Consider the following 15005-nt stretch of genomic DNA (forward strand, 5'->3'; position numbering starts at 1 on the left):
AAAACATATTGCAGGTAAAACACACATTGTTAAAGATGAAACACAAATTTAGGATTTTTTAAACAAAATTCAGTCAATTCACTTGCATTCGTTTGCACTATGTGTGGGGTTTGGACTCCGCTAATATTTGGCAACAAGCTAAGCACCTGTGTGTTTCTAAGTACACTATATTGCCAAAAGTTTTTGGCCACCCATCCATATGATGAGAATCAAGTGCCGTAATCACTTGTCCCGGTGTATAAAACAAGCACTTAGGCATGGAGACTGTTTCTATAAATATTTGTGAAATAATGGGCCGCTATAAGTGATTTTTAGCGTGGAGCTGTCATAGGATGCTACCTTTGCAACAAATCCAGTCATGACATTTTCTCGCTCCTAAATATTCCAAAGTCAACTTTAGTATAAGAAAAGTGAAGATTTTGGGAACAACAGCAAGTCAGCCACCAGGTGGTAGGTAGGCCACGTAAACTGACAGAGAGGGGTCACCGGACGCTGAAGCACATAGTGCAAAGACTTTCTGCACAGTCAGTAGCTACAGACCTCTAAGCTTCATGTGACCTTCCAATTAGCCCACGTACAGTACGCAGAGAGCTTCATAGAATGGGTTTCCATGGCCGAACAGCTGCATCTAAGCCATACATCACCAAGTCCAATACAAAGCGTCGGATGCGGTAGTGTAAAGCACGTCGCCACTGGATTCTACAGCAGTGGAGACACGTTCTCTGGAGTGATGAATCACGCTTTTCCATCTGGCAATCTTATGGACAAGTCTGGGTTTGGAGGTTACCAGGTGAACACTACATTTCGGACTGCATTGTGGCCGAGTGTGACATTTGGTGGAGGAGGAATAATGGTGGAGGGTTGTTTTTTAGGAGTTGGGCTTGGCCCCTTAGTTCCAGTGAAAGGAACTTTGAATGCTCCAGGATACTAAAACATTATATACAATTCCATGGAATGGCACTTCAAGTTTATATGTGAGTAAAGGCAGGTGGCCAAATTGTCTTGGCAATATAGTGTATCTGTATGTGCTCACCAGGGAAGCCGGTTAACTACATGATCTGTTGCACTTTAAACGCTTTGTACAGATCTGACTTCTTGTTATGTAATTATTTAGCTAAGTTTGAAGCAAAGGTAGTACTAGAGAAGTGGTTCTCAAATGGGGGTACGTGTACCCCTGGGTGTACTTGAAAGTATGCCAAGGGTTACGTGAGATTTTAAAAAGATATTCTAAAAATAGAAAATATTAAAAAATCCTTCATATTTATTGAATAATAATTCAACAAAATATGAATGTAAATTCATTAACTGTGAAAAGAAATGCAACAATGCAATATTCAGTGTTGACAGCTAGATTTTTTTGTGGACATGTTCCACAAATATTGATGTTAACGATTTATTTTTTTGTGAAGAAATGTTTAGAATCAAGCTGATGAATCCAGATGGATCTCTATTACAATCCCCAGAGGGCATTTTAAGTTGATGATTACTTCTACTGTATGTGTAGAAATCTTTATTAATAATTGAATCACAAGTTTTTAGTTTTTTTATATATTTTTTTCCAAATAGTTCAAGAAAGACGACTACAAATGAGCAATATTTTGCACTGTTATACAATTTAATAAATCAGAACCTGATGACATAGTGCTGTATTTTACTTCTTTATCTCTTTTTTTCAACCAAAAATGCTTTGCTCTGATTATCGATAGTTTTCAAACCAAAATACTTCCATAATGTGCTACACGCACAATCTTTATTAAACAGGAGGAATTTCATTTTTTTGCCATTCTTCCTCTCCACACTGTTTCTGCTTGTATGCGCTTTATGTGTGCTAGATGACACACTCAAAATCATGTGCCTCGACTCTGTACGTCACCTCCGCAAGGCAGCATGCGGATGAAAAAAAACTATGGATATTTTTAAAAGGCAGTTTAGCATCATTTTTTAATAAAAATTATTAGTACCGGAATAGCACACAACCATATTTCTGTCTTGAATAAAATCCATCCATCCATCTATTTTCTACCGCTTATTCCCTTTTGGGGTCGCGGGGGGCGCTGGCGCCTATCTCAGCTACAATCGGGCGGAAGGCGGGGTACACCCTGGACAAGTCGCCATCTCATCGCAGGTCCAATGAAAATATGGTATTGTACATTGTATGCAAATAATCACACTGTTTTAGCATAGTAAATGCATGAGTACAGGCTTTTTCATTTTGTGCAGCACATGTTGGCAGTGTGCAGAGTAACTGCTTTAGGGATCATTCTCCACTGTGCTTCTTTCTCGTTATTCATTGTACCTTGCTTAAATGATTCCAACACATCGTTTTGTTTGTTGTTCCTGTCTTTTTTGCGAGTTGCATTTCCCGCACTCGGCTGGATGCTTTGGTTTCAGATGATGGAACAGGTTTGTTATGCTGCTGCCTTTTTTTAAACAAGTTTTGAAGCATGCTGTCATTTGTTCCACACCTGTTCCAGAAAAAATACCCAGTGACAAACACTTTGGAACAAACGTCTTACTCTTGTTAGCGTTGGCACTAGCCATGCTTTGCTAGCTGTATGAATCTCCGCGAAGGAAATAAGGACGAGGTCGGAAGCGCTACGTAAGCTCTTGGGGGCAAAAAGTACGCCGGAGCAAGAGGAAAACAAAATGATTGTTTTATTTTTCATACCGTAGGCCTACCGATAATGGAGCTGATTATTATGAACTTAGGGGTGCTATTCCACCATGTGTATGGTGATACACAATAGACTGACCATACGGCCTCTTTTACCCGGACATTTGTCTCGATTTGTCCACCAAACGTTTTATGCTTTGCGTGAATGCACAAAAGTGAGCTTCGTTGATGTTATTGACTTGTCGGAGTGCTAATCAGGCATATTTGGTCACTGCATGACTGCAAGCTAATCAATTCTAACATGCTACTTAGGCTAGCTGTATGTAAATATTGCATTATTATGCCTCATTTGTAGGTATATTTGAGCACATTTAATTTCCTTTACTTATGTCCTCTGTGTTTTTAATTTATATTGACATGTCTCATGACACCTTATCTGTATGTAATGTTGGCTGCATTTCTGACAGTTGTTTGTGTGACATGTTGTTTCAGACCACAGCAGACTCACCAACATATTTCACCACCAGGCTGTTAGGCTGCTGAACTAACCAACCCCCACCCCCCGCGCCACCCCCTCAATCCTCAGCCCGATCCAACAGGCTGTCAGGACTTTGAAATCCCCTTCCCCGGAACAACCTGAACTCTAAACCCCATGACCCACAGAAAAAATTACTAAGCAAAATTGCACACATCTGCTGCTATATCATAAGTATTTGCACTACTGATGAAACACTCATTGTTTACAGCCATATCCTATTTAAAACAACAGGAACTATATTTATTGTCACTTTAGTAGGTAGACATATTCACGTTGCACTTTACTGTTATGTTTTCTTTTCTTTTTGTCTACGCATGGGAGAGTGCGAAACAAAATTTCGATTCCTTTGTATGTCTTTACATGTAAAGAAATTGACAAATAAAGCTGACTTGACTTGATTACCCAGCTTGCAAAGATTGTAATAAATCCATTAGAAGAAGACAGCCTTCCGTCTCTTTAAACTTGGACACGCACGTCTATGTGCATGGCACTTCTAAGCCAGTCATTTCCGGGAGTTAGCTCACCTTCTGAAAAGCCTCCATTTTACTAATGTTTTCCAATGTTGAAAAACATGTGTAGAATAGATATTACATTTTAAAATTTCTGTCAATGAAGATTTGTGTCAGCCTCCGACACATAGTCATTTTGATAGCAGGCTATCAAAATGGCCGGTGTAAAAATGGCCTTCATTATAACACTTATATAAGGCGTTTAATTTTTTTGCGGCACCAGGCAGATCTATTTTCTTGTATTTTTGGTCTAATATAGCTCTTTCAACATTTTAGGTTGTCGACCCCTGGTGTAAATCCATCCATCCATCCATCCATCCATTTTCTACGTGGGGGCTGGAGTCTATCTCAGCTGCTTCGGGCGGAAGGCGGAGTACACCCTGGACAAGTCGTCAGCTCATCGCAGGGCCAACACACAACAACAGACAACATTCACACACTCGGGACAATTTAGTGTTGCCAATCAACCTATCCCCAGGTGCATGTCTTTGGAGGTGGGAGGAAGCCACAGTACCCGGAGGAAACCCACGCATTCACGAGAAGAACACAGAAAGATCAGGAGCCCAGGATTGAACCCAGGACCTTCGTGTTGTGAGGCACACACACTAACCCCTGTTCAACGTGCCGCCCGCCTGGTGTAAACCATACACTATAAAAAGGTATAATATCAATATTTAAAACACAAAATAAGAAAAAGCAAAATAAAATAAGGAAAAGCATGTAATGAGGATATACAGAATATCAAGTGTACCTGCAGTTGATGAAGTTGGGTGCAGGGTTGAACGGTCGATCTTCCATCGGATTAGGGCTGTCTGTATTGTCTCCTGCCAGAACCATCCACTCCTCCGTATGCTCACACTGAAACACTTTCCACTGCTGGGACGCACATATCAGCAGAACAAAGTCCACTGTGGAAGTTACATTAACTTATGATAAATGACACCAAAAAAGTTCATACGAAAATATGCACAAGTCGTTTTCAAGGATTCAATAATTCAAGGAACTGTATTGGGCTCATTTAATTTCATTTTCTTATGTCCTCTGTGTATTTAATTCATATTGGCATGTCTCATGACACATTATCTATATGTAATATTGGCTGCATTTCTGATAGTTGTTTGTTTGCCATGTTGTTCCAGACCACAGCAAACATTACCAAGCTTGCCAAACATTGTAATAAACCCATTAGAAAAAGACAATCTGCCATTTCCTTTAACTTGGACACACAAATCTTTACCTTTGGCTTTTTTAAGCCAATAATTTCCAGGCGATATCTCATCTAATGTTTTCCAATGTTGTTTTATGTTGTAAAAATATGTAGAATGAATATTCAATTTCAACATTTCTATCAATTAAGATTTTTGTCTGCCTGTGAAACAGTCATTTTGATAATAGGCTAATGTAGCTAATATAGACACTTACATAATGTATTGCCTTTATTATAACACTTATAAAAGGTGTTAATTTATTTCTGGCTCCAGACAATTTTTATTTGTTTGTATTTTTTGTCCAATTTGTCTCTTTCAACATTTGAAAGAGCCAGATTGGACTAAGACCTCTGTATTTAGAGTGTTCTTTGATATAGTATGGCATCATATTGTCCTGTAATACAGATCTGATATAAAAAAAAAAATAATAATTCAACCTACCTATCAGGTTTTTTGAGTTAGGGACTGTGTAGAAATCTGGTAGATAAAGCCATTTAATGAGAGCAGAGTTCATTAAAACTGGAGCGTTCCACCGCCATGGGTAATCTAGAATAAAGACCAACAAAAAGTGAAGTTTAAAAGTAAGCAAAGGCATAATATGACCACACTAACAGTTGTAAAAAAAAATAGAATTACAACAAACAAACAATTAATAATCTGTTTTTTTACCGCACAAACTTTTTGAGGAACCATCCTATTTACCCGAGTAAATGCACCAAAAACTATCCAGGTAAAATTTTGGCTATGGACTTAAATTAGAGTTTTTTCCCCAACAACTTTTGGCTTGCAGAAACTTTTGTAGGGTATCTGTGTGCTGAAGAACGCTTACTTTTGAAACACTTTCAGTGTTTTGCTCAAATGTAGTATTTCAACTAGCAGTTGCGACCCAGTTGGTTAATTTTTATTAGCTATATTTCTATGCGCAAAGCTAGGTGAAGTGGACAAACTTTGTTTTTTTTTACAGGGCAATATACAATATTTTGTGGAAAACTTAACTCGAAAATTCCGACTTCCCAGTACAAATGGAACACACTATAAAAGTCTAGACTGCAAATGATGGAACACTGCAATTCCCTCCCTGTGTGTGAGTGTCTCACGGCAGCACCTGCCACTGCTCGTTGAGGACAGTATTTTTGCTTGTCAGTCTCCAAGACACAAAAGAAGTTTCCAATAACACTGGAAAAAGTTGCAAAATTTGTCGCTAGTAGCTGTTTACAAAAAAAGGTTGCCTAGAGGATTGGAAAGACGCCAGATTTAGTGACAAAGTCACCAAGTTGGCCACACTGTACCTGTCGACCCATCCAAAAGTTATCGTGCCTAAATCTAACCAACAACAGAAGGCACCACGCTATGTAAACCAATCAGAACCAACCTATTTTTCACACACACACACACACACACACACACACACACACACACGCACACACACACACACACACACACACACACACACACACACACACACACACACACACACTCACACACACACACACACACACACACACACACACACACACACACACACACACCTCAGCGCTATGTTCTCATCTTGGCGACTTTCTTGCTAAATTTAAAATCTTTCCAACTCCTCTTAGTGACTTTCTTTCTCAAAGGCGACTAGCGGCAAATCTAGCGACATTTTGGGATGTTTTGGAGACCTGAAAGCGCGTATCACTCCTCAACGTACAAGCGGTGTTTCCGTGAGCTTTTCCTCACAGAATGTCTGCTCTTGGACAGCTTGTACTAAATACACACTTTGTTGTACTTTTAAGTGCAATGACAAAGTTCCATTCTAGTCAGGGCAGAGAGGAGACACACACTCACTCTGTGCAAAGATGCATCTGTTTTTCACCTTGGTTTACAGTGCGATGTAAATGTTTCATCACTGTCACTCTTGAAATAAAAACAAACCTATCATTCATCTTAATGAGCCTGTTATACGTGCATTTTTCTTTTCCTCCTTGTGTTTCTCCTAGTAGCTGTTTTCGTGATTTCTGATCATTTTTCTGTCTGTTTAGTTAATATGACGACCAAGGGAAGGCGGGGTACCGGAGCACACCTGTCCACAATCACTGTGATAGCATTTAAACCAACCTGATTCACCTGAGGTCGTGGGATCTTTGACTCGTGCCCAGACATGTTCCCTCCACACTATGTTTGGCTCTGTGCTATTTGACATTTCAGCTTGTCGTTTTTCGCTATGTGTTATTGCTCGGTACATGTTACCCCAGCTTTCCCGTAATTCGTGTATCATAGTTTTGTGTTATACCCTATTGTTGGAATTTAATTTCCAACTTGCTCCTGTCACGTATATTCTCTGCAGTCTTCTTTTTGGTCCCTTGTGGTCGGATCCTAACAGAGCCAGTCAGTAAATTTGGTTCATTTGTGAGTATCAAAACCCTCCAGTCTTTTAATCACATTTGATGCTCTATCAATCAATCAATCAATCAATCAATCAATCAATCAATCAATCAATCAATCAATCAATGTTTATTTATATAGCCCTAAATCACAAATGTCTCAAAGGACTGTACAAACCACTACGACTACGACATCCTCGGAAGAACCCACATCTAACATTTAACAATGTAGAATAAAAAAAAATATTAAACAAACTAAGAATCAACAGACGAAAATTAATTTGCAGTTCTAAATAATTTGCATTTTTAACTCACTTTTTGTGTCTCCCACTAAGTTATTCCTCCCTCCTACATCTTCCATTGTAATCAATTATCTAAATGAGGCAATGATGTTATCTACCAACTTCTAACAACTTTTATGACAGATAATAGATACTTTCCTAACTGAGAAGTTGGTGACACTGGAATATCGAAAGACATCACAAAAGATTATGGACAGTGAGAACGGAGATGTAGAAAAGATACAAATTGAGAACACAGAGACTAATTTCTAACTTCTGACTAACTTCCAATTTCTGGTTAAAGGGGAACATTATCACAATTTCAGAAGGGTTTAAACCAATACAAATCAGTTACCAGTGGCTTATTTTATTTTTCTAAGTTTTTTTCAATATTTTACCCATCATGGAATATCCCGAAAAAAGGCTTTAAAGTGCCTGATTTTCGCTATCTGTAAATCTACCGTCCATTTTCCTGTGACGTCACATAGTGATGCCAAAACAAACGGACATGGCAGGTAGTACAGCAAGATATAGCGACATTAGCTCGGATACAGACTCGGATTTCAGCGGCTTAAGCGATTCAACAGATTACACATGTATTGAAACGGATAGTTGGAGTGTGGAGGCAGATAGTGCAAACGAAATTGAAGAAGAAACTGGAGCTATTGAGCGAATAGCTATTGAAGCTAATCGGCGATCGCCTTCTTACCAACGATTGCATCTTTTGACCGACCACTGGGGCAACTTAAATCCGTCGATTGGTAAATGTTTGTTTGGCATTAAATGTGGGTGGAGGGAAAGGCTGGATGCAAATATAGCCACAAATGTACATACAGCTAGCCTAAATAGCATGTTAGCATTGATTAGCTGGCAGTCATGCCGTTAGCCAATATGTCTGATTAGCACATAAGGCAATAACATCAACAAAACTCACCTTTGTGATTTCGTTGACTTTATCGTTGGAAATGCATCTGCTTTGAGTGTCGCAGGATATCCACACATCTCTGTGCCATCGCTATCGTCGGTAAAATGTGTAGAACAAACAAGGGACTTTCGCATCTTTTGACACTGGTGCAACTTGAATCCGTCGATTGGTATGTGTTTGTTTGGCATACAATGTGGGTGGAGGGAAAGGCTGGATGCAAATATAGCTACAAATGAGGCATAACGATGCAATATGTACATACAGCTAACCTAAATAGCATCTTAGCATCGATTAGCATGCCGTGCTAATCGATGCACACTCCACGTAAATGAACTTGAATCCGTCCCTGATCGTGTTGTTACACGCTCCGACAACACACCGACGATGCATGATGTCTCCAGGGTACGGAAAACAGTCCAAAAAACGGAAAATAACAGAGCTGATTTGACTTGTGTGTGTAATGTGTTTGAGAAAATGGTGGATTGCTTCCCATTGTGACGTCACGGGTGAAAGGTCATCACTGCGACAGCGAACAATTGAAAGGCGTTTAGATCGCCAAATTCACCCTTTTAGAGTTCGGAAATCGGTTAAAAAAACATATGGTCTTTTTTCTGCAACATCAAGGTGTATATTGATGCTTACATAGGTCTGGTGATAATGTTCCCCTTTATGACTAGCATTATAAGGCCACGGTGCGGAGAGAGCTGCTGGCTGTGAGGACATTAGTCTTAAGGTACAAATTGACGTTAAAAAAATTATTTTTACGCGTCATGCCACTAAAGTCCTACGCTTGTCCTTTTTTGAAACTTAGCAGCCTTGTGCTAACAGCTGATCATGTGATCGGACTGAGACTAATCACGGTCATCGATCATCATCATATAATCGCACAGTCCTAATTAGAAACAATTTTTGTATTTAGCAGTCAAAGAATACCCTTTGTTCCACATTATCAGAATACATTTTATTGGCCAAGTATGTTCAACGCGTGAAAAAAAAAAAAAAAGTAAAATGTCGATGGATACGATCAAATATTAACAGCTTTGCAATGCAGTGGCTTGCCATAAGATAAGGCTAAGCCAATCTCTATCAAAGTGTCTCATTGCTTACCTATCAAACTCACGACAGTTCGGTATTTGGCTCCGTTGATAGCACACATACTTTTGCTTCAAAATGCTGTAACTTTACATTTTTCAGTTGGGACCATTGGTAACCTCAAGTCAAGTAAACAAAATCTTAATGCTAATGGGGTACAGCTAAATCAATTGGGTTTGTCCGCGTTGTTGCTGTGAGATTAACATTAACATTTATGCTTTTGTATTTTATGGCTAAAATGGAGCATAAGGATTCGTCTGACCCTGAGGAATTCATAATTTATTGAGAGACAACTTGTTGGGTATTGTAGACAAGCTTGTGCTGTAGATGCTTGGAAAGAAAGCCTTAAAGGAGAAGTGAAAGTTTATTGGAATTGTGTCTATCGTTCACAATGATTAAAAAAGACGTGAGGACAGATGTTTTGTTTTTTTTGCATTCTAGCTATAAAATAAATTCAATCAAAAATTTGCTTATAATGGAGTCAATGGAAGTCACGCAATTCATCTACAAAGTCCTTTAAAAACATCCAAATACCTCTATAAGGTTTTATATACATGCTGTCAGTATATATGGATTGCAGTAACGGGTACATTTATAATAACATTCAATATTTACGTATTTTGATCATATTAAGCAAACGTGCCGCATTAATTTCAAAAACACATCACGTTTGCTTTTTTGTCTTCATCACTGATTATTACTCACTGCAGACTTCCTGAGAGCCAACATACATAATAAAACATCACTTACTGCGCAAGGTCAGCTGTCATTAGGAAGCCGACTGCTGGGTTGTTCATATGTTCCCATTTAGATGAAAAATGTCTCATAATCCTAGTGAAAAAAGGGGTAAGGAGGGGCAGGAGGCAGAGAACCAAGCATATTTTTGTGTCGTCCTCGCCAGTTTTGGGTCCTAAATGGCCGTCAAAGTGTCCCAAATTGTCGGATTATATCCTGAGACATCTACTTTTTTAGGTGAGAGGCATGATTTATGATCTACAATAAAATTACTGGGAGCAAGGAAGTGAGGAAGCAGGAGTTCACTCGATAATGTAAACATAAGCACACAAGCTTGTGATCATGGTGCTGCTACAAATAGTTTGTCTGCGTTAACACTTATAATAACAATATTACTAATACTAGGTTAATATTTGAGTCACAAAATGTAAATTGAGTATTGTTGGCGCTTTTTGAATGGTTATTTATTGGATTTTATGTGCAAAATAGTGGATCTCCCATTGGCCCATCTGTAAGCACGCTTTTATTTACATTCATTCAGTATTTGGAATGCATTAAAATAAATCCATCCGTATCATTCACAATGATTGTGAACAAAATTCCCTAAAAAGTGCAGTTTGCCTTTAACCCTTCACTGACCGTTTGTGTAAAACTAGGCCTAATTTCTTAATATTTGAATACACTTTAGTCAAATAAATCTGACCAAATATTGTATATTACTTTGGATGAAATCAATATAGAAAATACACAACTTCCTATACGTCATCAGTCGGAACTTTGATGTGCGGAGGAAACGCAAACCAGACAGGTCCACAGAAACATTTTAGTTCCAGGAAAAGAAACAGCATGTTGTCGTGTAAATTATCTAAATTAGATAAGGCTATTATTTTTTAAGAAAAATATATAAAACATTTCATTTAATTCAATTAACTTGACCTCATATTTAACATAAATTACGGCCTTACCTTTGCAGAGAGCAGGTGGAATACCCACACACAGTAAATACTGATAGATCATGAAGATGGCCAGAAAGAGACAATATTTTGGCCATATCTTTGCAATTGTTGCCCGACGTCGCCTCACTAAAATGGCAACCAACCAACAACCATGTATTATGACCAAGAAGTTCATCCGTTGGCCAATCACATTCACAGTCATCAGGAAGCAAATCTATAAACAGAAAAAGGTATTTTTGAGATGAACTTGGGTAAAAAAAAATGCTTTTGTCTACAAGACAAACTTTTGAGAGGAAGCTGGAGTACCTTGAGAGATTATGCAGGCAATAATAACGATACTGTTATGATCCGATGCCCGGGTCATGTACTATTTGGTTTAGTATTTCCTTAGTTGTTGGTTATTTCTGTTTCAGTAGGCTTCTGTTTTCTTTGTTGCCATGGGTGTTGATTTTTTTCACCTGCCTGTGATTAGCAGTCGGGACACTCACCTTCTCCCGGTCATTAATCGAGATCTATTTGTTCCTCCCTCGCACCATCAACTGCCTGGCAGTCTTATTCGAAACACGCGACAGTTACATTGGTGTTTATTTTTGATTTGAGTTCAGAATTACTGGCTTCTTCCTCCATTTTTGGCGAGTCTTTTCGCTAAGCTTTGCTGTAGCATCTTGTGCCATTTGCACGTTTCTTTTTTCGTATTCTTGTCCTGTTTATTTTGAATAAATCATCTTTCTTACCTGCATGCTGCTTCCGGACGTCCTTCTGCATCTTGGGAAAACAACTACCGCAAAATCACACGACCCCGACCTGACAAATACCATACCAACTTCACGAGGTATGAATGCTACCTTGAGGATGCCATAGCTCAACATCCATTTTGCGACATGATAGTGATAGTATTAGGTCCACACTGAAGACCTAGCTAGGTACAAAATGCATGGCCTGCCACTTATTTAAATACAGACCCGCTCCTTTACTGAGCACAGCTTCTCCACACTTCTTAAATAAAGTCTCAGTCAGTCAGATGGAGGAAAATATAGGTTGTACAGCTGAGACTTATTTGAAATACAGTGGTACCTTAACTTAAGAAGTGTTTCCAATTATTAGTATTATTAGATACAAGCTTTTCTCTGCTTTTGTTATGCTTTAAGTTGCAAGCAACATTTGAGTTACTGGTATGTTACCTGCCTCCGCGATTAAGAAGAAAAAGAAATACAAAGGTTTTTAGTCTCCCCACCGTTAGCTAATGCAGCGAATGCCAGGATGAACCTCGCAAGATCCATCCCAAAACATGCGGTCTAAAAGCGAAAGACACTTAACGATCCGAAGAAACAAAACACGAGCGACCGTGACGGTGCAGAAACCCAGCAGGGTCAATTACCAACCACTGAAGCAGTAGCCAGTTCCCGTATCAGGGTACAATACCAAAAAGGCAGACATTTATTCAGCAAAATATGGAGAAGGTAGGGATGGTGTTTGCGACGGAGAAGCAGTTTCAAGGAGACACCACAAAAAGTTTGCTCTCCCGAATATAAACGGCCAGTGTTCAGAGTGGTACTTCTCGTTCGAGCTCCCCATATGATTAAGAGCGGTCCGGGCAAAGTGTGGGTGAACTGCTGTTGAAACTATAGAGGCAAATATCCAAAATTGAACGTTAAAACAACATCTCTCTGGTTGCCCTCCAAGGTAAATGTTGTACATAACATTACTTCATTAAAGGCCTACTGAAATGAGATTTTCTTATTTAAACGGGGATAGCAGGTCCATTCTATGTGTCATACTTGATCATTTCGCGATATTGCCATATTTTTGCTGAAAGGATTTAGTAGAGTACATTCACGATAAAGTTCGGAACTTTTGCTTGCTAACAGAAAAGCCCTGCCTCTAACGGAAGTCGCAGACGATGACGTCACATGTTGATGGCTCCTCACATCTTCACATTGTTTCTAATGGGAGCCTCCAACAAAAACAGCTATTCGGGCCGAGAAAACGACAATTTCCCCATTAATTTGAGCGAGAATAAAAGATTTGTGTTTGAGGATATTGATAGCGACGGACTAGAAAAAAAAAAAAAAAAAAGTTTAAAAAAAAAAACAGATTGCATTGGGACGGATTCAGATGTTTTTAGACACATTTACTAGGATAATTCTGGGAAATCCTTTATCTTTCTATTGTGTTTGCTAGCGTTTTAGTGAGTTTAACAGTACCTGATAGTCGGAGGTGTGTGTCCACGGGTGTGTTGACGCACAGTGTCTCAGGGAAGTCGACGGCAGCTTTATGGGCGGCACAAGCTCAGCTGATCCCCGGTAAAAAGCGACTTTTTACCACAATTTTCTCACCGAAACCTGCCGGTTGACATTCGGTCGGGACCCATGTTCGCTGTGATCCATAGTAAAGTTTCACCTCCGTGAATTTTAAACAAGGAATCACCGTGTGTGTGTGGCTAAAGGCTAAAGCTTCCAAACTCCATCTTTCTACTTTGACTTCCCCAATACTAATTGAACAAATTGCAAAGGATTCAGCAACACAGATCTCCAAAATAGTGTGTAATTATGAGGTTAAAGCAGACGACTTGTAGCTGTGTGTGTGCGCAGCGCTCATATTTCCAAACAGCCCGTGACGTCAAGCGTACACGTTATCATAACGCAACGTTTTCAAGAAAAAACTCCCGGGAAATTTAAAATTGCAATTTAGTAAACTAAAAAGGCCGTATTGGCATGTGTTGCAATGTTAATATTTCATCATTGATATATAAACTATCAGACTGCGTGGTGGGTAGTAGTGGGTTTCAGTAGGCCTTTAAACTACTGTAGTTTTATGTAGCATGTATTGTCTTTCAAACACATTTCTCACTAAAAGTTAGTTTTTCATGTTAAACTTGTGGTGTTTTGAAATGATTTACATTACAATCATTTCAATGGACGACGCTGATGAAGATACCAACCAGTGTTTTGAATTAGGAGCTCGGTCATGGAACTGAATAAAAAATTTAGGTACTACTGTATAAGTAAAATCTAATTAATTAGATTTGACAATGAAAATCCTTAGTTGAACACAGCCTTGGTTCAAATAACTAAAGGTCCAAAATTAATGACATTTGAGCACATGATGAGTGTACTGTATGTATATATACCTCTGACCACATGGATGTAGTGGTGAAACATTTAACAACAAACAACGTTGTAAAATCAACATTATGAAAACAACACTGAATACGCTAATTACCTCTAATCCAAACTTGTAGAAAGTGTAGTTGAGCAGGTACTTGAAGCATGGTATGAGGCCTTTGTCCAAAGTGTCCCTAGTGGCTTCTGGGAACAGGGCAGGTATGCTCGGAGGAGATTGTTGAAGCTGACGGTAGTGGTGAGCCTGATGACGATACACTGTGGCCTCAATCACCAACAATAGCAGCACGGCTAAATGGCTCTGTAAAAAGGTCAACAGGTCAATATTTTATTAAACTTGCGTAAAATATGCATATAAATCTAAAGCTTTAGGGCAGGGGACGGGAACCTTTTTGGCTGAGGGAGCCATGAAAGCCAAATATTTCAAAATGTATTTCCGTGAGAGCAATATAATATTTTTTAACACTGAATACAACTAAATGCGTGCATTTTTAAGTAAAACCAAAATTTTTAGAGTATAATAAGTCTCTTGTTCTTTTTAATAACTTTGTTATTCTGAAGTTAACCAATAATAAATATGATCATTCTTACCATTAATGCGACATGTTGGACAGGTGAGATAGAAAACGGATGGTTGGATTAAAATGCATAAAAATGTTTTATAA

At 38.8% G+C, this 15005-nt stretch overlaps 1 protein-coding gene across 2 annotated transcripts in view; it reads right to left on the reverse strand.

Moving 5' to 3' along the window:
• The window catches only part of piezo1 (piezo type mechanosensitive ion channel component 1 (Er blood group)), a 199556-nt gene that overhangs the window by 64268 nt on the left and 120283 nt on the right, over positions 1 to 15005 (reverse strand). For both annotated transcript variants that reach the window (XM_061911144.1, XM_061911143.1), the window contains 4 exons: positions 14441 to 14641; positions 11228 to 11432; positions 5311 to 5415; positions 4413 to 4569 (listed from right to left, as the gene is read on the reverse strand). In XM_061911144.1, the coding sequence (XP_061767128.1) occupies positions 4413 to 4569; positions 5311 to 5415; positions 11228 to 11432; positions 14441 to 14641 (668 nt within the window). The remainder of the gene's footprint in view (positions 1 to 4412; positions 4570 to 5310; positions 5416 to 11227; positions 11433 to 14440; positions 14642 to 15005) is intronic.

This window comes from Nerophis ophidion, linkage group LG09, assembly GCF_033978795.1.
Source record: "Nerophis ophidion isolate RoL-2023_Sa linkage group LG09, RoL_Noph_v1.0, whole genome shotgun sequence".
NCBI lineage: Eukaryota > Metazoa > Chordata > Actinopteri > Syngnathiformes > Syngnathidae > Nerophis > Nerophis ophidion.